We start from the raw sequence: 25,998 nt of genomic DNA, 5'->3' as shown, positions 1-25,998 counted from the left end.
ATAAGAGCACCCAACATCATGTGCCAGTAATAAGTGCACCCCCATCATGTGCCAGTAACAAGAGCACCCCCATCATGTGCCAGTAACAAGAGCACCCCCAATCATGTACCAGTAATAAGAGCCCCCCCATCATGTGCCAGTAATAAGAGCACCCCCAATCATGTGCCAGTAATAAGAGCACCCCCCATCATGTGCCAGTAATAAGAGCAATCCCCCTTCATGTCCCAATAATAAGAGCACCCCCCATCATGTGCCAGTACTAAGAGCCCCCCATCATGTGCCAGTAATAAGAGCACCCCCATCATGTGCCAGTAACAAGAGCACCCCCATCATGTGCCAGTAATAAAAACACCCCAATCATGTGCCAGTAATAAGAGCAGCCCCCCATCATGTGCCAGTAACAAGAGCCCCCCATCATGTGCCAGTAACAAGAGCCCCCTATCATGTGCCAGTAATAAGAGCACCCCCCATCATGTGCCAGTAACAAGAGCACCCCAATCATGTGCCAGTAATAAGAGCACCCAACATCATGTGCCAGTAATAAGAGCACCCCCCATCATGTGCCAGTAATAAGAGCACCCCCCAATCATGTACCAGTAATAAGAGCCCCCCATCATGTGCCAGTAATAAGAGCACCCCCCATCATGTGCCAGTAACAAGAGCAACCCCTAATCATGTGCCAGTAATAAGAGCACCCCCATCATGTGCCAGTAACAAGAGCACCCCCATCATATGCCAGTAAAAAGAGCACCCCCAATCATGCGCCAGTAATAAGAGCAGCCCCCCATCATGTGCCAGTAATAAGAGCACCCCCCATCATGTGCCAGTAATAAAAGCACCCCAATCATTTGCCAGTAACAAGAACCCCCCCAATCATGTGCCAGTAACAAGAGCCCCCCTATCATGTGCCAGTAAGAAGAGCCCCCATCATGTGCCAGTAACAAGAGGCCCCCCTCATGTGCCAGTAAAACTTTAAGGTATTGTACATCAAAAAAATAAATAAAATACTGTTATACTTACCTTCATGTCAGTGATGCGATGCAGGCCTCTTCCAGCCTGTGTCCCGCACTGTACGGCTCAGGCGGTGCGATGACATCATCCCGCCACCTGCATCGGCCTCTGATAGGCTGCCGGCAGCCTATCAGAGGAACAGGGAAGGGACATGCCTCTCCCTCCCCTGCCCCGCTGCAGCACTTCCATCTGTATCGCTGTTCTGAGGACAGCGATACAGATGACTATGGAGATGAGCGCTTCCACAATGAAAGCGCTCATCTCCATGTGCCCTGCCGCCGCCGCCACCATCAGAATCACTGGTGTCACCCCATCACTGGTGTCACCCGATGCGGCCCGCACCCCCCTCGCAACACCACTGCAGCCCGGTCCTCTCCGCCCTCTGTTGCTCTGGAGACAGGGACGCAGCGCACATCCTTGCTCCGAACTTATCATAGGGCGCCGACGGCACTGGAGGGACAGAGCGTGAAGCCGTCTCCCTGTGACATGCGCCCTCTATTCACTGCATAGCCCCAGGAAAAACTCCTTTCATTGCCACAACTACCATCCCTGTCCAGCTCCCATGCGGGCTCGCTGCACATGAATAATAGCACCCAAACTTAATGATGACAAACTTAATATAATCAATATTTTAATAACAGATAATCAGTGGACTGCCAGAAATGACAGTGAAGGCGGGTGATTAACAGTACACGAAAGCTAATTACAACACTGTCATACTCCTACTGGAAAATAGGAGAACGCAATGACACCTTTTAATAAGCCCTTCAAGACACAAACATGTCCTGTCACATGTTTAACTAAAAAGTACATGATGCATCCATGTGAGGAGGACTGCTGCACAGGTACTGCTAGATTTTGGAGCACAGTTAGTTAAGGAGTGGGCTAAACCTGCCTAAAAAGATGTGTTTTTTTCTCGGTGCACGCTTAAAGACACTGATGGCATATAGATCGGACATATCCAGGGCCGTCTTTAATATTGATTGGACCCTGGGCAAGAGGGAGAACACAAGTGCCGCTGACGCATTCATGGGTCCACACTTTATTAGCTAAGTAGCAGGACATGTAGGGCACACATGGGGGATCTCCCTGCACTTACTATTATTTCTGGGCGCCGCTCCGTTGCGCCGCTGTGGTCCCCGTTACATTCTCCCACGCTGTATGCTAAGTAACAGCATCGGAACACCAGGGATGAGACATCAGCTTTTCTCCCTGGGCGTTCCTTCTCCCTGTAGGGCTGTCCAAGTGCAGAACGTCACAGCCGGGGAAAAGCTGATGTCTCCTCCATGGTGTTCCAATGCTGTTACTTAGCATACAGCGTGGGATAATGTAACGGGGACCACAGCGGCGCAACGGAGCGGCGCCCAGAAATAATAGTAAGTGCAGGGACATCCCCCATGTGTGCCCTACAAGTCCTGCTACTTAGTTAATAAAGTGTGGACCCATGAAAGGCCCCCCAGGAGCAACTGGGCCCGGGGCAGCTGCCCCTTTTGCCCCGCGTTAAAGATGGCCATGGATATATCCAATTTTTGTCAGAAAGGTGTGGGTCCAACCTGTGGGACCTGCTCCTATCTCGAAAATGGACTGTCTGAAGTGAAGGGAGAGTAGCCGAGCATGCGCAGCCACCCTCTGTTGACCACTATGGGATTTCTTGCAGTCCCATAGCGGTGGAGATGTAGCGGTGGCTGTACATGCGCAGCTTGCTCTCCTTCACTTCGGTGTGTCCGTACTGGAGATATAGGAGCGGGTCCCTGAGGTGGGACCCACACCTATATGACATTGATGGCTTATCCTTTAAAGGGGTATTCCAGGATTAGAGCCCTTTTAATTAGGTCCCAGAGCGCCATGTGACCTGCCACTTGGAGACACGTCATTGGCTGCAGCGGTTCACCTGAAACCATCCTTGGCAGTAAAAAAGCTGGGGACTGGAAGATCAGCAAATGGAGCCAGGTCACCGGAACGAAGCAGCAGGTGATTTTTTGTCATGTAGATTAGTTTTATAATAAAATTCCCTGTAATAGTACTATTACTATCACTGGCTGAGGCGGCTCATCGCTGCCGTTACGGTTAGGACGAACAGTATTCCTGGCCATTTCTCCTCATGTTAACACAGGCGCTGGAAGTGGCACAATGGGGACCGGGGTACTCTTCTAACGGGAAGTGAGCTGATTTTTTTCTTTCCATTTGCAGGTCACGAAACAGTATTTTTAATGTGCTGAAATACCCCTTTAACATAGTTTTGCAATGTTTTTATGAAGTTTTTTTCATGGCGAAGGGTGTCATTTATAAAGGCTCTATCAGGGCTAGACTGGGACTGAAATTCAGCCCTGGCATTTTAAACATGTATTCCCATCTCAGACCATGGGGGGCATGTTGCTAGGATATACCCCCATTGTCTGATAGGTGCGGGTTCCAGCACTGGGACCCACACCTATATTGAGAACGGAGCGGGTAAAGTGGTGGCTGGAGAACTGCGGTCCAGCCACCACCATGCACTCTCCCTATAGAAATAAATGGGAGAGCACCGCATCACTTCTATGGGCCCGACGGCTCTGCTATTTTCGGCGACCCCAGAGAAATGAACGGAGGACGACTGCGTATGCGCAGTCCTGTTCTGACGTCTATGAGTTGGAAGCAGTAAAAATGGGCAAATATGAAGATCTGAGCGACTTTGACAAGATCCACATTGAGATGGTTGGATGATTGGGTGTGAGATAGGAGGAAATAGGAGGGTTAAGGGTTCCGATGACCCAAGTCGAGCGCCAATACACTATACGTAATATTCGATTTAAAGTGAGTGGTCTATATAGTTGTAGAGACACCTCGTGCCCAGGGGATCAGTGTCCGTGGGACCATAAAGCAAACAAATAGTAGGAAAATGGATACCATAAAAGGTTAAAACATATTTGTAAAGTTATGCATAAAATCAAATCAGTAGATTAAAAAGATACATGTATAATATACATAAAGTATCATAGACTTTTACTCACTTCACAAGGGGGGGGGTTTATCTGGATAAGCATAATACACCGGTAAACCTCACTAGAATGTTACAAGATGAAGGCAGACAATCACAAGGGGCTTCTGTTGAACTTTATTGTAGTCAAAAAATCCATCTCAACGCGTTTTATAACATATACTGTACATACATGGGGTATATATACCCCGAGGATAATGAGAAAAAGACCGCCAAAGCTTGGTGGGAGGGTCCTTCCTCTCTGGAGGAATCCCGGCGGTCCGGAGGCGGAAGTGTTGGGTTGTGGTGGTGCGCATGACCGGAAGGGTGCGTGTCAGCTTGGAACCACTCAATTTAAATTGAATATTACATATAGTGTATTGGCGCTCCTCCTAGCCCACATTTCCTACACATGCAGACAATTGGGTCCGCATGATAAACCCTTGAGCAGCCTCTACACTTCTCTGTCTCCCTCACTCTTACCCTACCATCCTCTGGAACCTCAAGTTTTTCAGGTCTTCTGGATCCACTTCCACTAGATCCGATCCTCAAACTCTCTTTTTATCTTTTATACACTGATTGGGTGTGAGCCAGGGCCAGGGCGTAACTACCATAGCGCCAGACAATGCGACTGCTATGGGGCCCGGGCAAGAGGGGGCCCAGTTTCAGTTGGAATTACCGGTATCTCCTTTTCTACTGGAGGTGAAAACCTGGTCAGGACTCTGCCCTCTAAAGGAACAACTTTTAGCAAATGAGGCAGTGGAAAAATGGACCAAGGATCATTGAAAGGGGTTTAGGCAGAAACCCTTCTGTCCTGTGTGGGGGGCCTGGTTTTATCTTTGCTATGGGGCCCTTACTTCTCTATATACGCCACTGGTGTGAGCATCTCCAAAATGACAGGTCTTGTGCGGGGTACGATGAGAATTTTGCCTACAAAACATGGTCCAAGGAAAGACAACTGGAACCTGCCCATGAGAAGCAAAGGCCCATCTTGTCCATTCTCCCAAAAAGAGCTATTGCAGCATACGTTACTGAGAAGGTTGGACACCTTCACGTTGCTGGTGGAAGCCATGTCTCAAGGGTCAGAGCTGTATTGGTGGGACCTAGGGGGAGTCACTCCAGTATGATAAAATATTAATAAGGTCTCATGCACACAAACGCATTTTTTGCCCGTGCCCATTCCATTTTTTTTTCAGCCCGTATGTGGAACCATTCATTTCAACGGGGCCGCAAAAAAACGCAAATATCTCTGCGTGCATTCCGTGTCCGTTCCGCGAAAAAATTGTACGTTTCCTATTCTTATCTGTTTTGTGGACAAGGACAGGCATTGTTACAACGGATCCGCAAAAAAAACATATGCAACACGGACGTCATCCGTTGTTTTTTTTTTTGCGCACCTCAAAATACATATGGTCATGTGCATGACTCCTAATAGTGACGACCAGGGGCGTAGCTATAGGGGGTGCAGAGGTAGCAGTCACTACCGGGCCCAGGAGCCTGAGGGGGGCCCAAAGACCCTTGTGCTGTATAACAAGACACCGGTATTATAGAAAGTGCTGGCTGGTCAAGTTACACCTCTGGCTGGAGGGAAGGGGTTAAGTCAAGAATTTATCATGAGAGGGTGCCCTTTCAATGTTTGCCTCAGGCAGCAGGAAGGCTATGTGCTCCCCTGCCCCTTTCCAACAAGCACTGAGGGGGGGGGGCCCAAGCTGAACTCTTGCACCAGGGCCCATGAGCTTTTAGCTACGCCCCTGGCTGACGATAATTATCCTTCTATCAGAGATCTCACAGCCTTCTAGGAGCACTGGAAAATGCTAAAAATTGCTATCCAGATGCCATGGGAGCTAATACTACGGTACAGAAGAGCATTCCACCGCCCTTTCTCCCACTGCTATGACGTCACCGCAGTTTACACTCCCCCCGCCTCACTCCTCCCTCTCCTTCACCCGCAGAGCGTGACGTCACGGGGGAGGCGTGGCCCGGGGGCTGTGTATGTGTGACGTAGCTGTCAGCTGTTGAAGCCGTTCTAATGATTGAGCCGGCAGAGGCTGTCCTGTATACAGTACTGTGCATCTACCTCAACTGGCCTTCTGTATAGCGCCTGCCCTGGACGTTGTTTGTGTCTGTATACGCGGACGGCTGCACGGTAAGGTGACTGCCCCTGCCCGGTGCCTGAGCTTCCAGCTCCCCGGTGCTGCAGGAAATATGAAATCATTGCATTTATATCCTGAACTTTATACGGTGGGCTGGATGGACGCTGGAGGGTGTTGATGGCTCGTCCAGCGCTGCCAGGCGGTGTCTGGACTTACTGTAAGGGTTAATAGTCACTGTATTCTGTATTGATGCTTTGTACTGTATATACATGGCTGTAACCTTTGTGGTGGCATTGCAGGCTCTTGTTTTCTTGCCTCTCCCTGTGATGTCACAGGCACCAGATGTTGTCATAGGTGACAATGGAAAGAGAAAAAAAAAAAAGGGGGGGGGGGGTAGAGAATAAGGACATCTTTGTGTCTTAACCCTTTGTATGTTTGCAGAGAACAATGCTGAGGACTAGTCCAGGCTGGGTATTGGATTTCATGATTTTACATTTCAGTATGCACACCCCCTCCCTTTCATTTGTGATCGCTTCCCTCTGCACCCTGCCCTTGCATGCCAATTGCCCCCTCGGTGGTGCCTTGTGTGGGGGGCTCTTTGTTTTTCGGTGCCCTATTGTGTCCGTCCTGCACCCTTCTTCTTCTCGCCTGCCCCTGTAGTTGATCATCTTTCCTCCATCTGTACCTCTCCCTCCCCCTCTGCTTCTCTCCTCCTCTTGATCCGGGGTGGGCTCTAACCCCTCAGCTGTACGGATCCCACTCCCCATCATCCCTATGTATCCCTCTCCCCTCCGTCTGTTACACCTGGTCCTCCTAACAGGGGAAGGTTAGCAGGTCATGATTTCCCAATGCTATAGAGGACACAAATGTCCCTGGATCTGGTGACCCAAGCCTTCCCTCCCCACCCCCCCTCCCAGCTTGGTCTGTCAGTATGCAAATCCGTAATCCGGGTCTGTTAAGAGCCCTGGATACGTTCTGCAGGGGGTGGGGTGTCATCTGCAGGAGAAATCTGCTCGAAATTTCAGTCCTTCTATGGAAATCGTAAATGACAGTCAGGTGTCTTCTGTGCCGATCCCAGCCCCGAGCGTTGAACGCCCCCCCCCCCCCCCCCCCCCCACTGCATCAAATCCGAACCCCTCGCTGTAGGCGAAAGGGATACTTTATCCGGCTTCTTCTCTCCCGGGTAGGAAGGGGTTAACCGCATCTCCCTCAGGCTCCCTCAATTATTCTCCCTTTACGCAGACGGCGGCCTATGACATTTAACGAGGGCGCAGATATTTAGGTCACCTCTTAAGGATGCCAGTCATTTCTGTAGGATACGTATGGATACAGTGTAAACAGTAGAAAAAGTTAGAGGAGGGGCTAAACTAATCAGTGGGAGGAGTCAGAAGATGCACGCAATCAACATAACCCCCGGTGGGAGACGTTAGGGGACCCCCTTAGTTGGCGGGAGACATCTCTACCTACAGCGGATCCGTGCAGCTGTAAACAGGATCCACCTTCCTTGGATTTCACATGGAAGAATCCGGTGACGTGCGTCTCATCTGCATATGACATTGAACGTCACGCCGTCCATGCCTGTCCTCCACTGAACTTCCAGGATGTGCTGAGAATAACCCTGCTCCTCTAAATAAAGCTGTTTACCATCCAGACCCCCCACCCCAGCAGCCGACTTGACATTGGAGGGGTTAACGCCCGAGTACATATGTCCTGTGGCGCTGGCGCGTTTCAGGACACGGTGACGGAGTCTGTCCGGCAAGTCGTAGCCTGTGAAGTTCAAAGGTTGTCTCGGTGGTCTTTATTTAGTCGCGCAGGAGGACTTCAGCATCAGCTGTGTGGAGGGGGGGGGGGAATTTTCCTATGGATGCGCTTTTATAGCTCTACCGTATAATATATCCATAACGGCGGTTTGTATACAAAGGGTTAACCATATAGTCACTGCATTCCTTTTGCCTAAAGCAAATCTCTTAAGGAGGGTTGATGGCGGCGGAGGTGTTGACACAGGGCAGGCAGTTTTGGCTCGGTTGCTCTGGAGCCGGCTGTACACAGTGTGCACTGTTGGCGGTATATACAGAGCATTGGTATTAGCTGTCAGTTTAATTACTGCATGATGAAACGTTACGCAACGTTCTGATCTGCTTTGTCCTTTTAGTCTGCGCTTGCTGTCAGTGAATGTCAACATTTAGAAGCTGATCGGTGGCCGGTCAGGACCGAGGTCTGTTCACACAGCCGGTGGCTCCTGTCTACACTAATATACAGTTGCAAGAAAAAGTATGTGAACCCTTTGGAATGATATGGATTTTGCACAAATTGGTCATAAAATGTGATCTGATCTTCATCTAAGTCACAACAATAGACAATCACAGTCTGCTTAAACTAATAACACACAAAGAGTTAAATGTTACCATGTTTTTATTGAACACACCATGTAAACATTCACAGTGCAGGTGGAAAAAGTATGTGAACCCTTGGATTTAATAACTGGTTGAACCTCCTTTGGCAGCAATAACTTCAACCAAACGTTTCCTGTAGTTGCAGATCAGACGTGCACAACGGTCAGGAGTAATTCTTGACCATTCCTCTTTACAGAACTGTTTCAGTTCAGCAATATTCTTGGGATGTCTGGTGTGAATCGCTTTCTTGAGGTCATGCCACAGCATCTCAATCGGGTTGAGGTCAGGACTCTGACTGGGCCACTCCAGAAGGCGTATTTTCTTCTGTTTAAGCCATTCTGTTGTTGATTTACTTCTATGCTTTGGGTCGTTGTCCTGTTGCAACACCCATCTTCTGTTGAGCTTCAGCTGGTGGACAGATGGCCTTAAGTTCTCCTGCAAAATGTCTTGATAAACTTGGGAATTCATTTTTCCTTCGATGATAGCAATCCGTCCAGGCCCTGACGCAGCAAAGCAGCCCAAACCATGATGCCCCCACCACCATACTTCACAGTTGGGATGAGGTTTTGATGTTGGTGTGCTGTGCCTCTTTTTCTCCACACATAGTGTTGTGTGTTTCTTCCAAACAACTCAACTTTGGTTTCATCTGTCCACAGAATATTTTGCCAGTACTGCTGTGGAACATCCAGGTGCTCTTGTGCAAACTGTAAACGTGCAGCAATGGTTTTTTTGGACAGCAGTGGCTTCCTCTGTGGTATCCTCCCATGAAATCCATTCTTGTTTAGTGTTTTACGTATCGTAGATTCGCTAACAGGGATGTTAGCATATGCCAGAGACTTTTGTAAGTCTTTAGCTGACACTCTAGGATTTTCTTCACCTCATTGAGCAGTCTGTGCTGTGCTCTTGCAGTCATCTTTACAGGACGGCCACTCCTAGGGAGAGTAGCAGCAGTGCTGAACTTTCTCCATTTATAGACAATTTGTCTTACCGTGGACTGATGAACAGCAAGGCTTTTGGAGATACTTTTATAACCCTTTCCAGCTTTATGCAAGTCAACAATTCTTAATCGTAGGTCTTCTGAGAGCTCTTTTGTGTGAGGCATCATTCACATCAGGCAATGCTTCTTGTGAAAAGCAAACCCAGAACTGGTGTGTGTTTTTTATAGGGCAGGGCAGCTGTAAGCCAACACCTCCAATCTCATCTCATTGATTGGACTCCAGTTGGCTGACACCTCACTCCAATTAGCTCTTGGAGATGTCATTAGTCTAGGGGTTCACATACTTTTTCCACCTGCACTGTGAATGTTTACATGGTGTGTTCAATAAAAACATGGTAACATTTAATTATTTGTGTGTTATTAGTTTAAGCAGACTGTGATTGTCTATTGTTGTGACTTAGATGAAGATCAGAACACATTTTATGACCAATTTGTGCAGAAATCCATATCATTCCAAAGGGTTCACATAATTTTTCTTGCAACTGTATCTGAACTGATACACTGGGATGAACCTTCAGCTGTGTGATCCATACTAGGTCATCGCAATGCGCCCTGCCGTATTACTGATCGGTACTGTGCCTGAGACACACACACACAGAGGATTGTCCCTCATGTACTTATATGAACCTGGGAGGATTCCCCGTGAAATTACAATTTGGGGTCATTTTATTTGTAGATCTCTGCATTATCTAATTCCTCTGTTATTCCACCTAGAAATTTAGGAGTACTAACGTTGTGTGCCCGTGGCCGTATTGTAGCCCGCATATGGCAGGTCCGCAATACACGAGCACCCGGCCCATTCACGGAGATGCGGAAGCGGAGTGCTTCCGCTGTGTGTCTGTCCGTCCCCTTCGCATCGCAAAAAAAAATAGAAATTGTTCTATTTTTTTGCGGTGGGTCTCGATCCGTCCCGGCCGCCGCACGGACGTTGCTTGTGCATTGGGGACCGCAAATTGCCAGGTTGCTGTTTGGAAAGCCACGCTTCAGTTCTTATGGTGAACAGCCATCCTTGAACGCCATTTTGTTTTTCTCATCCAGATAGGTTCAGAATCCAGTGCTGATTAGTTTCATTGTATATTTTTATGGAGATCAGAGCTCTGTTTTTTTTTTTCTGTTTTATTAAAGGGGTAAAGTGATGCCGTATCCACAGGATAGGGGATAATTATCAGATTGGGGGGGTCCTACCACTGAGATCCCCACTTATCACAATTGCATAGTGCTCCATTCGCTCCGCCTAGTGCTCCATTCATTTCAGGGGACCTCCACGGGGGTGCAGAATACCCGTTCTCGGGATCAGGTGACAGGTTCCCTTTAAAAAGGTTGTCCAGCTTTTACTAACTAATGGCTTATCCTGAGTATAGGCCATCACTAGCTGATCAGCGGGGGTCCAACACCCTGTACCCCTGCAGATCAGCTGTTCAGGTCTAGCTCCATCACTGGAAGTCATCTCCATCACTACAAGGTTGAAGTGCTGTGTAGATCTGGGGTGCTGGTGTCAGACCTCCGCTAGTAATGGTGTATCCCAGTGGCTTAAACTAGACAACCCCTTTAAGCCCCAAATACCCTGTCACTTGAACAAGCATTGGCTGATCTGCCAGCATTATGTTATAGAGCAGGAGAAGCTAATCGGTGATTCCGCCTGCAGGACTCCTAAACCTAGACTGAGCAGAGACTTCAATCAGTTACAAGTTATATTCACTCTTTGTATATACCAATCTGCTCATCTCCTCCTGCTATGTAACATCATTCCTGCACATTGCATTTTCCAGATGACAGGTTCCCTCTAAACATAGATAACATTGATAGAATTCTATCTGCATGCAGCCACCACTAGGGGGAGCTTGGTGCATACAGTTTATATGTTTATAATAGAACAGTATGCTGTAAGCACCATAGCTCCCTCTAGTGGTGTCTGTATTCTACTAGTATTTAATCTTGTTTGTCTATGGCGGGCTGGCGGGGGTTTATCACAAAAGTCAAAGTAATAAATAAAATGAGCATTATAAAGAAATTAAACAGTACAGGATGGATTGAAAAACTGTATGAAGTGTTAAAAGGTGGGCATTCAATTAGTGGTAGAATATCTAAACTCTGAAATGGAACATGCTTGTCTTGGCCGTGTATATCTCGTGTCTATAGCCTGTCACCCAGAAGCGGGTTTTAGCGGGAGTGTAGAGGTCATGTCCAAATGCAGACTTAAAGGGGTTATGCCATGATTGGTGTAAAATGAAATTCAGAGATCTTATATTACATGACAATACTTTTCTAACAGACTTAGAACCAGCCCTGTACCTCACATGGGTCCAGAGATCTCATCATTGCTACAATTGTTCTGCTAGATTTATTTCAAGCTGGGCCGTGTTCACATCTCCATTTTGGAGATCCAGCTGCCTGATCTGGCGCAAATGCACCATTTATGCCAGAAATCGCAGACTGCTCTGTGCTAGAACAGCCAGCCGGATCTCCTAATGGAGACGTGACCGAAGCTTTAGAGGGCATGTCCTCTCTCAGGGGTGTGTCCTTTCTGCTGCTGCTGTTGGCAGTTGAAGGATGAAACTGAGCATGCTCTTCTGTCCCAGTGAGCAGGACAAAGAAAATAGAAAAAGAGCAAACAGCAGGTGGCGCTATACAGATAGATGTCATTGAATAACTCAGTAGCTATAATACATTTTTAATTACATGCAATTCCAAAAGTATTCAGATCCAGGTGCTGGTTTGAAAACTGTAGAATATTTTTTTGTAGGACAACCCCAGCAGAAATGTTGGTAAGTATGCTCGCCTCATATAAGCCCTGAGGTCAGCGGATTTTCATTTCCCTACCCTCAGTTCACTGTATGTTCTCTGGGCCTATAGAACGGTCACAGGTACAGGCCGATATATAAATACTGAATGGCTTTTAGTTATATTGGCGATGGATAGCGGTGTGACGTCCAATGCTGACCGATCATGTCCTCCGATGTGGCTCCTGGGCACGGCCTGACCTTTCCCTAGTCACAACACTGGACAGAGGACATGCAAAGTAGAGCAGCACCAACCCTGCTGTCAGGTAGAAGGTTACTTCTGTACGCTGGCCTGTATTTTTAGATGTACTGAGCCTTCACTTACGCCAGGGCCGCCATCCTCAGTGCACAGCTGAGGGCTCAGTACATTGTGTCCTGTATCTTATTATTTCAGTGTCTGCTTTTTTAAATATGACCTACCAGCAGTATACCGAGCAGGGGCGTCCATAGCGGGACATGAGGGTGAATTGTTTTGTGTTTTCAGTGGCGTTAGGCCTTCAGTTTGTGAGCTCAAGTGTCATGTTCTCCTCCAGGCGAACCTTCACCTCAGACATTACGCCAGTGTCTCCATCCTGCTTGTAGGTTGAACTTGCGAGATATCTTTCAGTGCAGGGTCGTATTACAACCTGGTATATTGTGGTCCATAGGTTGTAAACTACACCTGGCACCTACAACGCAGCTTTTTAGTTTATCGATGCCTTTGACCTTCAGCATCACTGAAGCTTGATGAGCGGCCATTTTGTGACTTTCAAAATGGCCTACACTTTAGTGGGTGTGCTGTCCATCAGTCCTTTGTTTCTTAAAGAAGCTGTTTTTGGAAATGTTCTTAGAATTACTTCTCTGGAGGAACATGTCACATTACACGCATTCTTTTATGCTATGTCAGAAAAAGCCCACAGTGTAATCAAAAACCATATAAAACTACAACAGAAAAACCCCTTTAGTCGTCTTTCACATGAGTGTCTTTCCCATGCAGGTGCAATGTGTGACGTGAAAGCACAGCACCCTCACTGAATCCTGACCCATTCATTTCGATTTTTTTCACACACATCAGTTCTGCGTTGGGTGAAAAACGCAGCATGTTCTATATTCTGCGTTTTTCACGCAGCCCTGGCCCAGTAGAAATAAATGGGGCTTCAGTGAAAAACGCATTGCATCTGCAAGCAAGTGCGGATGCAATGCGTTTTTTACTGATGGTTGCTAAGAGATGTTGTTTGTAAACCTTCCGTTTTTTATCACACGCTTGAAAAACGCACTGCACCCGCGCGGAAAAAACTGAACGCAATCGCAGACAAAACTGACTGAACTTGCTTGCAAAATGGTGCAAGTTTCACTGAACGCATCCAGAGCCAATCCGTATCCTTCGTGAGAAAGAGGCCTTAGCCAGCTGGTTGCTATACTGCCCTAACCGGAGTCTAGGGCTGTGTTTGAGGATCCCTGTATGATGCAGGTTGACCACCACTGGTCCAGAAGTTCCAAAAATGTACTTTTTGGCCAGACCTTTGGCAATCAGTTAATCCCCACAGTGGTTCTCGTGTTAAAGGGGGTGGTCTGTGATGAGACAACCCCTTTAAGCTGATCATGGACAAATGCTTCGGTGACTAATAGCTATCCTGTCCCAGTCATCCATAAATCATAGACTCTTCTGGTATTGCAGAACTCCTGGAGGAACGTCGGATCAGGCAAGTAGGAAAATATCCATGAAGACAGACATTTACGGAGTTCTCCAACACAAACCTCAAGTCTGTGGCCAGCTTTAAAGAGCAATTGTCAGCAGGATCCACCCTATTAAAGTATTGAAGCATACTGTCTGCTAGGATTGATCCTGCTGATTAAACTGTTGCCTGTTTTGTTAAAAATCGGCTGTGTCATTCCCGAGAAAAGAGACTTTTATTGTTCATGCAAATGAGGGCTTCAGTGCACTGAGGGGGCGTGGCCAGCCCTGTAAAAATGAGATGCATTTTGGGGCTAGGCCACGCCCCTTGATGCACTCCAGCCCTCATTTGCGTGAAGAATAAAAGCCTTTTTATTTCTCAGGAACGAAACAATTTTAACAATTTATATATCGTTTTAATCTGCAGGATCAGCCTTATCAGACGGTATGCCTGGATCAATAGGGTCGATCCTGCTGGCAGGTGCTCTTTAAGCAGACCATGCACATTGGTTAAATGTCATGCGAACTTGTTGATTTCAGCAGGACTGACCCACCATCTATGTGTATGGGGCTTCCTGACTCCCCTCATGCCAGATGTATGATTTCAGGTTTAGTTCTTGCAGAGATAAGGTGTCTGGCAGCGGCTTTCAGCTTGTGTGGAACACATGCATGCTCGGCTGAGCCGGGCGTGCATGTGTCTAGTGGAGTCGGGAGAGATCCCTCAATCTGCAGTACATTTCAGCCGCTGCAGCATGTGAATTAGGGAACCTAGTCAGGTCTGCATATTTGAGTCGCTGCTGTAAGGTGAGCCCACCCTGTGACTAGTACAGGCCGTCCAAGTCTCCTGCTTCAGATTATCACGGTGGATATCATTAACTCCTTCCAGCCTGATGTCCTGCAGGGGGCCCAGATGAAATAATAATCTGCTCAGGAGAGGCGGGCGGGCGCCTTCTGTGGCAGTCACAGCTCAGACAGTAAGGAGATTAGTCAGGCTGTGCCCTTGATGAAAGATACCAGTGTTCTGAGGATGGAGCAGATGAGGTGACATATTGTGGCGTTTACGTGTACTCTGACCTTGCACTGTGTACAGGCTGCTGGATAAATCTGTGTAGAATTTTCACAATTTGCATGAAACCCATTTTTGGGGTTTTCGGGGATTCTGTGAACCAGGCGTTTAGTAGGAGCAGCCATAGATTTCACTGACAGATGAATCATTGTCCGCTGCTGGGATCACATGGTGTGAATGAGATAAATGGACTTCTTTTCTGTGTCCTTCCACATAACCCCTTTTTGGAAGGAAGGGGTAGTCCCACAAAAAATTTTCTGCAGTTTTCAAACCAGCACCTGAATCTGATTACTGTTGTAATTGCATGTAATACATTTTTTTGTATAGCCACAGCCATTCATAAAATGTATCTGTATAGCACCAACTGCTGTTATTTTTATTTTATTTCTTTGTCTGCCTCACTGAGAAGGCCGCACATGCTCACTTCCATTCTTCATCTGCCTCCGGGAGAGAGCTGCAGCAGAAAGAACACGCCCCTTGAGCTGCAGCAAAAAGGACACGCCCCTTGAGCTGCAGCAGAAATGACACACACCTTGAGCTGCAGCAGAAAGGACACGCCCCTTGAGCTGCAGCAGAAAGAACGCGTCCCTTGAGCTGCAGCAGAAAGAACGCGTCCCTTGAGCTGCAACAAAAAGGACACACACCTTGAGCTGCAGCAGAAAGGACACACACCTTGAGCTGCAGCAGAAAGGACAAGCCCCTTGGGCTGCCTGCTTGATATAAATCTAGCAAATTGTAGCAATGAATGGGGAGATCTCTGGATCCATGTGAGGTACAGGGCTGGTTCTAGTTAGAAAGAGGTTGTCACGTACTATATGGTGTTTTTATATTTTACATTAATCATGGGATAACCCCTTTAAGTCATATGAGGAAAATAAGGCGTCACATTGTGATGACTTGGTGTCCACGGCCTGTCCATGGTCTTCAGTAGACACTATGTCAGATTAAAGAACCATGTTTGATGCAGCTTCGAGATTTGGGCAGAGGGGAAAGAGATTGTGAGGTGCATGGGAGAGTCATGTAATAGAACAGTAACACTGGTCCAAGAGTGATGGTACTACATCAGGTATCCAATGACGTGTCGCATCAGGCACCCAATACCACACCATAATGATGGGTCGCATCAGGCACCCAATACCACACCACCGTGATGTGTCGCATCAGGCACCCAACACCACACCACCGTGATGTGTCGCATCAGGCACCCAATACCACACCGCAATGACATGTCGCATCAGGCACCCAATACCACACCACCGTGATGTGTCGCATCTGGCACCCAATACCACACCGCAATGACATGTCGCATCAGGCACCCAATACCACACCACCGTGATGTGTCGCATCTGGCACCCAACACCACACCACCGTGATGTGTCGCATCAGGCACCCAATACCACACCGCAATGACATGTCGCATCAGGCAGATGGCAGTGACTTGTCTTATTAGGTACCCAATGCTACACGGCAGTGACATGTCACATCAGGCGCCCAACACCGCAGTGATGTGTCACATTGGGCACCCAACAGCACACTGCAGTGTCGGTGCGCATCAGGCACCCAACAGCACATGGCAGTGACGTGTTGCGTGTTGTGTATTGTTTGTCTTACGGTTGTGTACCTCTCGTTGCAGGGTTATTTTATCCAAGCCATACAGAAGCCTCATGTTTACAAATCCTTTAGTGGGACTCTGCTGACCCCACCACACAACGTCGCCCACCTGTTTACACCCCTTCCGGCTTCCACTCTCATAACCTCCAGCAATCTCCAAGGTTCACTTCAGCCATGTTCCAACGCTTCACCCGACTGTTCTTCAGCGAGGGACCAGCCAGTGACCCCGTAGAACCAAAAGCTTTTATAACAGAGGAGGAGGAAGATGATGGCTGGCTAATTATCGACATCCCAGGTAAGGACTGCAGGGTAACGCTTATTTTCCACAGCGACCGCAATTAACATTCCTTAAATGTTTTCCAGAGGTCTGCCTTAAATTTAGTCCTGGACCCAGTGTGTGTCTGCTCAGACGCATGCTATTTTGTTATGGAAAACGGTTAGGGGAACCGCTACTTATCTCTGTTTCCAGGCAGGGTTTCTTTTAATGTCCCAGCGGCCCTTGTTCCGTAGCTTGCCATAGAAGTGACAGGAAGCAGCAAAAGTTTCCACTCAGTGCTGGATATTTCTCAAGTATTTCCACAATTTTGGCTTAATTTCACCACACATTTCAAAAGCCCGGCACAAACAAATGCAATAACTGCAAACATCTGCAGGACTTAAAGGAGAACTCCGCTCTTAAACCATCGCTGTATAGATTAAAACTGAATATAAATTAAAATTAATATTTTACTTCCTTTGTACCAACTGTCCTCCACCGAGGTGCAATATTTACATTTGGCTGTATGCCTGTGTTCAGACAACATGACAGATCTTTACAGCTTAAGGCCTCATGCACACAAATGTAGTTTGGGTGCGCATGCGGCTCGGATGCAGACCCGTTTACTTCAATGGGGCCTCCATTTCCCAGCCCTAAAAAAAAAAATAGAACATGTCCTATTCTTGTCCGTATCACGGACAAGGATAGGACTGGTCTATTGAAGGCCAGACTTTATGTTTTGCAAAATGCGGAACGCACACGGTACGGCCGTGTGCATGAGGCCTAACGCTGTCTGTCTCCAAGGACAATGAAAAAGCTAATTAACTAAAGAACACACATAAGTGTTATTGTTGCCATAGAAACCAATGACGCTGTGATGGGCAACAAAGACCCATGCAAATTTTGTTATGTGGCATGAGACAGCAGTCACTGCCATCAGCTTAGTATTTGCCTGAGCCGCAGAACTTTCCATGAGGGAGTAAACTGTTCTTAAAGGGATTCTCTGGGAATTATTTAAAATGGCCGCCATCCAACCTGTCCTACAGTGTAAGGAGGTTGCAACCACTTGCAGAGCTGTCTAGGGGTAAAGGGGCAGGGCATCACTACACTTCTCTACAATAGATGATAATGATGTCATCCTGCCTACAATATGCCATCATGGCTGAAAAGCCTGACAGGAAAACTCACCAATATGTAGTGTCGTCAAGTGCTGGAGCATAGTGTGTAGTGAGGGTCCGTCCCCTCACACCCCTAGACAGCTCTGCAAGTGGTTGCAACCAGTTCTTTTCACAATCTGAGACTGGTTGCTGGCAGCCATTTTAAATGATTCCCATAGAACCTCTTTAAAGGGACAAAAAAAAAATAGCAACTAATTCTAGACGCCATGATATCCTCCTTTTTATCTACTTATTTCCCATATCACAGTCCAGGAAAAAAAACTCTAAACTTTCTACACTCATTCGTGTATGCATCCATCCTCTTTATTACAGACTGGGAGAAGATGGATACCAGTTATAGCTGACATCTATAGCTCTATTTTTCTGACCCAGAGCTCCAAAGCCCCTGCATAGATAGAGTGAAAGGTAACCTGGTGGCTAGCTGCAAGGCCAGTAGGGAAAGAATGGGAGCTTTCCGTATACTGGTTTACTATGGATTTCAGTGTATAAACAGTATGCAGTAAGCTCCCTCTAGTGGTGGCCGCAGGCATATAGCATTTTATCTGTTAATGTGTCAGAGAAACAGAGCTTTGAAAAAAAAAGCACAAAATGTTTAACTTAACAGCATGGTGTTAAAACTACATATTTATACTGGATGGAGTTGCAGCTACCACTTGGAAGCCCAGCCATAAAGGAGTGGGGACAGAGCAGGGGTGGTATAAAATAAACAAAAAACACTTACTCGTCTTTTATATGTCCTGCTGCTCCAGCACCGCCACTCTGGCCCAGCCTCTGTTGGGCCTGTACCAGTCACTGGCCATTCATGCCTATGTGACCACTGAGGTCAGTGATCATGTGAACGATGGATATGAAGCAGACCAGTGGGGACTGGAGGAGTAGGACATTTAAAAAGTGAGTAAGGTTTTTGTATGTTCTATACTGCCCCCTGCTCTGTGCCCAGCTTGTAAAAGCTTTGCTGAAGGTCATTTGTAATATGGCCATAAGGAGTTATACTAATGAGTGCTAAGAGCAGGAACCATACGGCTCAAGGAACCAACATTTTGGACTGTATATTGTACCTGAAATTTAGCTGAAGTGGACATTAGGGAGGAGCATTATGAACTGCTGACAGTGCTCCTCCCCAGTGTTCTTTTCAGTTGGAGGTTAGGCACTAAGTCCTATAGGTTCTGGCTCCTGGAGATGTATAGTATTCGCTCTAAGTATACACTAGTTTAACTTTTTATATTAATATATGTGTGTATTAGCCAATTGCATGCATTATATTAACCCAATTACTTCAAACCAGAAGACATGGCATCTGATATGCAGATGGCATGTAGGCAACATGTGTTATACAAATAGATATGGAAGTTAATAGTGTAGGGATAGACACCTATATGACGTCTGTAATAGTTATCGCAACTAATAACTTCCCCATCCTTTCTCCCATCCCCACCCCTTCTTTTTAACACCGTATGTGTGTGGTCCTCCATCTTTCTTTCCACTCCTAACTTGACCCCCTTTGGCCATATCAGATAGCTACACCTTAACTTCAAGCAGGGATGATGTGGCAGAAGGCCCAACGGACAGTATTGACTCTAGCCCACTGCCACACTCCCTGGGTGAGCGGATTGGTTGGTCCATTTCCCCCATCCCACCCCAGTCGATGGACGAGAGCTGGTTCGTTACCCCTCCCCCCTGTTTCACTGCAGAGGGTCCTGGCCATGATGCATTGGGAAGCAGTCCACTGGAAGACCTCCTCATCGAGCACCCCAGCATGTCTGTGTACATCACTACTGGCAGCATCGTGGTGGAGGAAGACACCCATGAAATAACCAGAGACAGGTATGTATTACACATTTATGCTGAATATGTGTTACAGAATGCACCTGGGGATACGTTTATAAATTTAAAGGCTATGGATACCTTTGGTGGCAATTGTTTTTATTGATGCTTTGTACTAATTTTGAGCTAAAAATCATTTTTTCAATTGGTCTTCATTAAAAATTGTGAGCCCCTTTCTTTGTACAGACTTGAGATTCTCTAGTAATAGTCTTTGTATTTTTACTGTTTCCTGACAGGCAGCTCAACTGACTGCTCCTTATCTCGGACTTCCTAAACACTCATTACAGCTCAATTCTTATCTTACGAATGTGTCTTAAATGTTTATAACCTTTTAGTAATTTAGAGATGAGGTTTATTAGAGGACAGCCACAAAGTGAAAGTGCGAAGCCCAAAATGGGTAAAATGCAGTCATAAAAAAAAAAAAAATTGCCCCCAAAGGTGTTCATAGGCTTTAAAGCAAATTTATTTTTATTTCCTATGCATATAAATATTGCGGTGGTGCCAGTTATATTACCTACATATGGGGGGAGATTTATCACAACTAGTGTAAAGGAAAACTGACTTAATTGCTCCTAGCAACCAATCAGATTGATCCTTTCATTTTCCAAAGGAGCTTTGAAAAATGAAACATAGAATCCGATTGTTTGCAATGGGCAGCTAAGCCAGTTTCCTGTTGCACCAGTTTTGATAAATCTCCCCCATGGAGTAGACGGGATATAGGAATGGGGTTAGAGGTATCACAACTTTAGCCTTGTAACGTCTGACCCCCCCTTCTCTGCAGGTCACCATCCAAAACCAGAGTGGAGCGTCGCACACCTCACCATGCCACCTCAGTTACTGCCAAAGCCGCTATTTTAGAAAAAGTAGGTCAAGTCTCAAGGATCCAACGCGCCAAAGCTGTGGTGGATAGGCGCAAGCTAGGACGTAAAAATCTACAGAGGCAGAATCTGGCGCGGGAGTTCCAGGGTCGCAACACAGTGCGGCACCGCAATTATCTGTGCCAACCGAGACAGCGCCAGTGCTACCACTGAACTTCTTTTAGCTTGTTTACATGAACATGGGCATTATCTCTACCCGGAAATCTCTCGTCCTGCCTCCTGGGTTGGCAATACCGTCTCTTGCCTCTGCTTTCCCTTACCCTAAGCACAAGACCACCCGTCCCCCTCTTTGTTTTCTGGTAGTAAACATACCCCTCATGCCAGTGCTGTAAGTACATCCCATTACTAGCGTCTTTATTAAGGGGGGGTAACCTACACAGTTTGTCGTGTAGTTACCCGAACCCTTGAGAGTCAATGGGGGACATTTATCAAAACGGGTGTTAAGGAAAACTGGCCTAGTTGCCCATACCAACCAATCAGAGTCCAGCTTTTATTTTCCAAAGGAGCTCTGAAATATGTAAGTTGGAATCTGATTGGTTGCTATGGGCAGCTAAGCCAGTTTTCTGTTACACCAGTTTTGATAAATCTCCCCAATATTTTTATTTCTTCATATTCTCACATTCTCATTCAGCAAAAAATGTATTATGGGATATTCTGGTTATTTGTGACCCATTCGCCAATGGTATGGCATGTTGTAATACATGAGGGTAACTGTGACCCTGGCAATATATCAATGGCTATTAGAGGAGACCTTTAAGGTCCAGCTACAAGGAACTTTAATGATAAACCATATTGTCTTATATATCTTATTCTCTAGAACTGATGGCAGTCATTAGCATTACCAATTTATTTGAAAAATCAAGTTACCCCCTACATGGGGGGACATTTATCAAAACTGCTGTAATGGAAAACTGGCCTAGTTGCCCCTTGCAACCAATCGGATTGCTTGTTTCATTTTCCAAAAGAGCTTTGAAAAATGAAAGGTGGAATCTGATTGGTTGCTATGGGCAACTAAGCCAGTTTTCCTTAGCAACTTTGATAAATTTCCTCCAATGAGTACATAGGTTATGGCATGCAATCTATCCACCACGTCGGTTTCCAACATGCACAGTGGGTTTCTAACGCGTTCCCCTCACTTGCCAGAGGGACCTGCAATGCTTGGCATCAGCAGAAAGGGGGCGCAGGTTGACGATGGCAAGTGGATGTAGATAAGCAGGGGAGGAGCGAGGGGAATCTGGGGCAGAAAAGTATTCCGATGAGTCTATCCTGATAGAGCGTATGAAGAAAGAGATGACGGCAAGGACGTAGGGCTTCTGGGCAGGCTGATGAATTCCCAGTGTGTCGTTAGAAAGACCCCCTTCTCTAGCCTATGACTATTTATTATTTTTTAATATATTAGTACATATACCATATACTTACGTATTAAGACATGTACTATTTATGGCTATATATTTAAGCGAAATACTAATTTATTAATGTAAAGGAAATTTGAAAAAAATACCGTAAAATCTGGGACTTCTGTCCTATGAGGTGCAATACCAGACACATCCTGTGGATAAGAGTGGCGCTGTTTCTGGGGGGTAAAAGAAAAAGCGTCTTACCTCTTCTAATCCTATATGACCCCTTTAAGGGCTGGTATTTACTGAGCAGGCACCTGGTGATTAATCTGAGTACAATTTCCTGGCACCGCCTAGTAAACACACGGGGTGAATCATTCTGTCACAGAAGCCATACTGTCATGGGGGAAGAGAGGTGAGAGCTTGAGCATTGCATGTCCCTCATGTACTCGGTGCGGGTGACCTGATTTATAACGATGACGGCCCCCGTAGCAACCAATCGGATTTCGGCTGCCATTTTATTAAAGGGTAGAGAATGGCAGCAGATACCCCGATTGCTCGCAATGGCGGACGCCCATAGGGTGTTCAGATACACAACCAACCCAGCCAATCGGGCGCCTCGTTACTGACTTGCCATCACAATATGTCATAATTAACCCTGTAACAGCTGCACTGAGACGGTATAATGGACAACGTTATTATGACCTGGTGGTGACTTACCCCGTCGACCTACCTGACAGACTTGTATATAATCACTTTAAAGGTGCTTACTAGAGTGGCGTGTACATATTTTAGGACACTATGACGCATGTGTGAGTATTTGACGGCGGTGTTTTCACAAACGGGGAATAGGCACGATGGTTGTGACCCATGAGATGCCTCACCACCCACCAGATGGATGTGACGCTTCATTTTCTTTTCTAACGGACTTCTGTGAAGGAATGACTCGAGTGCGTGTGTGAGGAAATGTACATTTCTGTGTGGACTCAGGGACCCTATCAGCTAGTGAGGAAGCTATCTGGGTGTGCATGTTAAACCAAACATACCCATCCCCATCCCCCCCCTACTCCCAAGTGCAGGCAGCCATTTTGTGTGCTCAGCCATGTGTTGGCCGTCGATATCACTGCCTCGGGTTAGTAGGCTACAGGTCCACCTTTATAGCAGATATCAAACTGTTGAGCTGTATGTGGCTTTGCCCGTTTCAGTGGCAGACGTCTTGCTAACCCCCTCTGACACTGAAAGGGCGGCCATTTTCTCAAAGGAAATGATACATTTCTCCGTCCATTTTGTTCTGTTGGTTAAATCTGTTACGTACATCTTCATATACAAGTTCTGCGAGAGTAATAATTCTAAATGCCATATAAAATGGCTACTAAATTTCTGTAGAGCTCCTGAGTTCAAGGGCATACATTCAAGTATTCCTTTAGGCGGGGTCCGCACATGCAGTTGTGTGGCGGTTTTTAAGTTTTTAGGAGGAAAATGATCCTCTCTCTTTTAAAATCAGTTCTGGAAAAAATAAAATAAAAAATCTGCAAATTTGAAGGGGTGTTCCAGGATTAGAAAAAAAAAAACATGGCTGATTTCTTCCAAAAACAGCGCCACCCCTGTGCTTGGGTTATGTCCGGTAATACTGCTGAGTTCCATTAAAGTAAATGGCGCAGAGCCGCAATACAACACGACAGGGGTGGTGCTGTTTTTGGAAGAAAGCAGCCATGGTTTTCTAATCCTGGACAAGCCCTTTAAAACGAGATGCAACAATGCAGTGTGCGAAAGTTTTAAGAATTTTGCTGGTTTTATGCAAATAAAGCTTAGTGAATAGATGTACCATGTTTCTACTCCTTGCCATTTCCAAGATCTCCACTTGCAGTCAGTGAATGGAAACAGAGTCCTGATAATGTATGGGTCACACAGATGCATGGCTTGAAAGATATTTCTAAAAATGGATTCCTACCCAAAACCAGTTAATCAGAAGTAAGAGCATTAGCCATAGTTTGGTAATTTTTGTTAGGCATTTTTCTATTCGGCCATTTTATGCAAATATGACAACAGGAAGTGCCGCCATACTGGTTGTCACCATTCTATTAGCTTCTAAGAACAGCATGTCAGCATAATCAATTAATAATAGTGACAATGTTACCATCCGTTGGTAAGAAGCCAGTTCAAAAAGGGACAACCAATATGGCCGCACTTCCTGTTGTCACTTTTGTAAAAATGGCAGCCACAATAAAACAGAAAAGTGGAAACCTTATTGTATTATTGAACTTTGGTAGCTACTCTAACTCCAGATTTAATAAAATATGGGCAATTTTTTATTTGGGTAGAAATTCTTAAAAAGTTGTGCACTTTGGTGAGTGGGACACTTTAACGGGAAACTGTCACCAACAACCTCCCCATCCAACTGTTTGCACAGACACAGTTGTAGTTCACCTTATTAAAATACAATTTTTCTTCTGAGACTTTGTTTCTGAGTTAAGATACTTTTTGTCAATATGAAAATTAGGCCTTTAGCGCAATGACGGCATCACAATTGCTCCTAAGCTCCACCCCTTTCTGTGGACAGCCCCTCCCTCGCTGCTTTGATTGACAGGGCTAGAAAGTGACAAAGCAGCCAGGGAAGGGCTGACCACAGAAAAGCGTGGGTGCGAAAGGAGCAATAGTGAGACGCCCCAATTGCACCAAATGCCTAATTTGCATATTAAGAACAAGTATCATAACTCGGGAAGTAGCCTTGGATCAACAAAAAGAAAAACAGCGTTTTATTCTGTTGAACCATAGCTATGTGTCTCTGCAAACAGATAGGCACAGCTGTTCAGGCTTTAACTTGGGGTTGTCCAGTCCTTTACAAGTGATGGCCTTTCTTCAGGATCACTATGTGATTAGCGGGGGTCTGACTCCTCGCACTCCCGACCCATCAGCTGTTCTGCAGTAGCTCTGGCGGCGGGACTACAATGGGAGCTGCTCTGCACTTACCATCTCCGTCCACTACACAAAGGACAGACCTGTGTAGTTCCGGCACAGAACAGCTGATCGGCAGGGAAGCGGGGAGTCGGACCCCCACAGATCAGATAGTAATAGCCTATCCTTAGTATAGACCAGGGCTGAACAACCCGCGGCTCTCCAGCTGTTGCAAAACTACAACTCCCAGTATGCCCTGTCTGCCTACAGCTATCAGCCTAGAGCAGGGCATGGTGGGAGTAATTGGGAGTTGTAGTTTTACAACAGCTGGAGAGCCGCAGGTTGGCCAGCCCTGGTATAGACCATCACCTGTAAAGGGTTGAACATCGCCTTTTAAGGCAATCAGAAATCTGGAAAGAAAAAAATGGTAAGGATTAGATACACATGGTTTATAAAAAAAAAAGTTTGGGGGCTTAATTATACATTGAGTATACTTACAGAAGACCCATTAAAGGGGTTGTCCTGGTTCAGAGCTGAACCGGGACGTATCTCCCCCCACCTCCTCCACTCAACCCCTCTGACATGAGCATCGGAACGTTTCATGCTTTGATGCTCTCCCTTGTCCTGCGCTGTATTGCACAGGGCAAGGTGTTTTTCTGGAGATCCGGTGACATACCAGGCTCTCCATGGGTAAGCTAGGCGGAGGCTTCTGCCTAAGCAGTGTTGCCGGTGACGTCACCGGCACTAATGGGCGGGCTTTAGCGCTGCCCTAGCCTGTAAAACGGCTAGGGCAGCACTAAAACCCGCCCACCAGTACCGGTGATGTCACCGGGAACACTGCTAGGCCGAAGCCTCCGCCTAGCAGTGTAAAAATGTAAACAGAAAAGCCCATGTATCGCGCAGGGCAATGCTCATGCCAGAGGGGCTGAGTGGGGGAAGAAGTGGATATGTCTGGGTTCAGCAATGAACCCAGACAACCCCTTTATTGTGAAGTACTAAATTTAATATGTCACAATTGTTTGATTATTGCAGTGATCTCATTACTTTCTGATAATCAAAAGCGATCTCT

The 25,998-nt window shown here is 46.5% G+C and overlaps 1 protein-coding gene across 2 annotated transcripts; it reads left to right on the top strand.

Moving 5' to 3' along the window:
- The first annotated feature begins 5,957 nt into the window (after window positions 1-5,957).
- On the top strand, window positions 5,958-25,678 carry TP53INP2 (tumor protein p53 inducible nuclear protein 2). Of its 2 annotated transcripts, none has more exons than XM_044297463.1 (4): window positions 5,958-6,113; window positions 16,584-16,856; window positions 19,510-19,819; window positions 20,601-25,678. In XM_044297463.1, exons 2-4 carry the CDS (start codon window positions 16,736-16,738, stop codon window positions 20,848-20,850), a joined length of 681 nt encoding a protein of 226 aa, XP_044153398.1. In that variant the 5' UTR covers window positions 5,958-6,113; window positions 16,584-16,735; the 3' UTR covers window positions 20,851-25,678. The 2 variants fall into 2 exon arrangements, with proteins under 2 accessions (XP_044153398.1, XP_044153399.1); XM_044297464.1 differs by lacking the exon at window positions 5,958-6,113 and adding an exon at window positions 7,450-7,593.
- The last annotated feature ends 320 nt before the right edge of the window (window positions 25,679-25,998 follow it).

The sequence above is a fragment of the Bufo gargarizans genome, chromosome 6 (genome assembly GCF_014858855.1).
Source record: "Bufo gargarizans isolate SCDJY-AF-19 chromosome 6, ASM1485885v1, whole genome shotgun sequence".
NCBI classification, from domain to species: Eukaryota; Metazoa; Chordata; class Amphibia; order Anura; family Bufonidae; genus Bufo; species Bufo gargarizans.
The sequence above is the reverse complement of the archived record's forward strand: the minus strand, read 5'-3'. Positions and strand labels throughout refer to the sequence as shown.

What these genes read in the sequence shown, in the direction of transcription:
- TP53INP2 (XM_044297463.1), top strand. Translation starts at nt 16,736, where the DNA reads ATGTTCCAACGCTTCACCCGACTGTTCTTCAGCGAGGGACCAGCCAGT. An exon ending in GCTAATTATCGACATCCCAG is followed by an intron (nt 16,857 to 19,509) that starts GTAAGGACTGCA and finishes TGGCCATATCAG; the next exon opens with ATAGCTACACCTTAACTTCA. An exon ending in CATGAAATAACCAGAGACAG is followed by an intron (nt 19,820 to 20,600) that starts GTATGTATTACA and finishes CCTTCTCTGCAG; the next exon opens with GTCACCATCCAAAACCAGAG.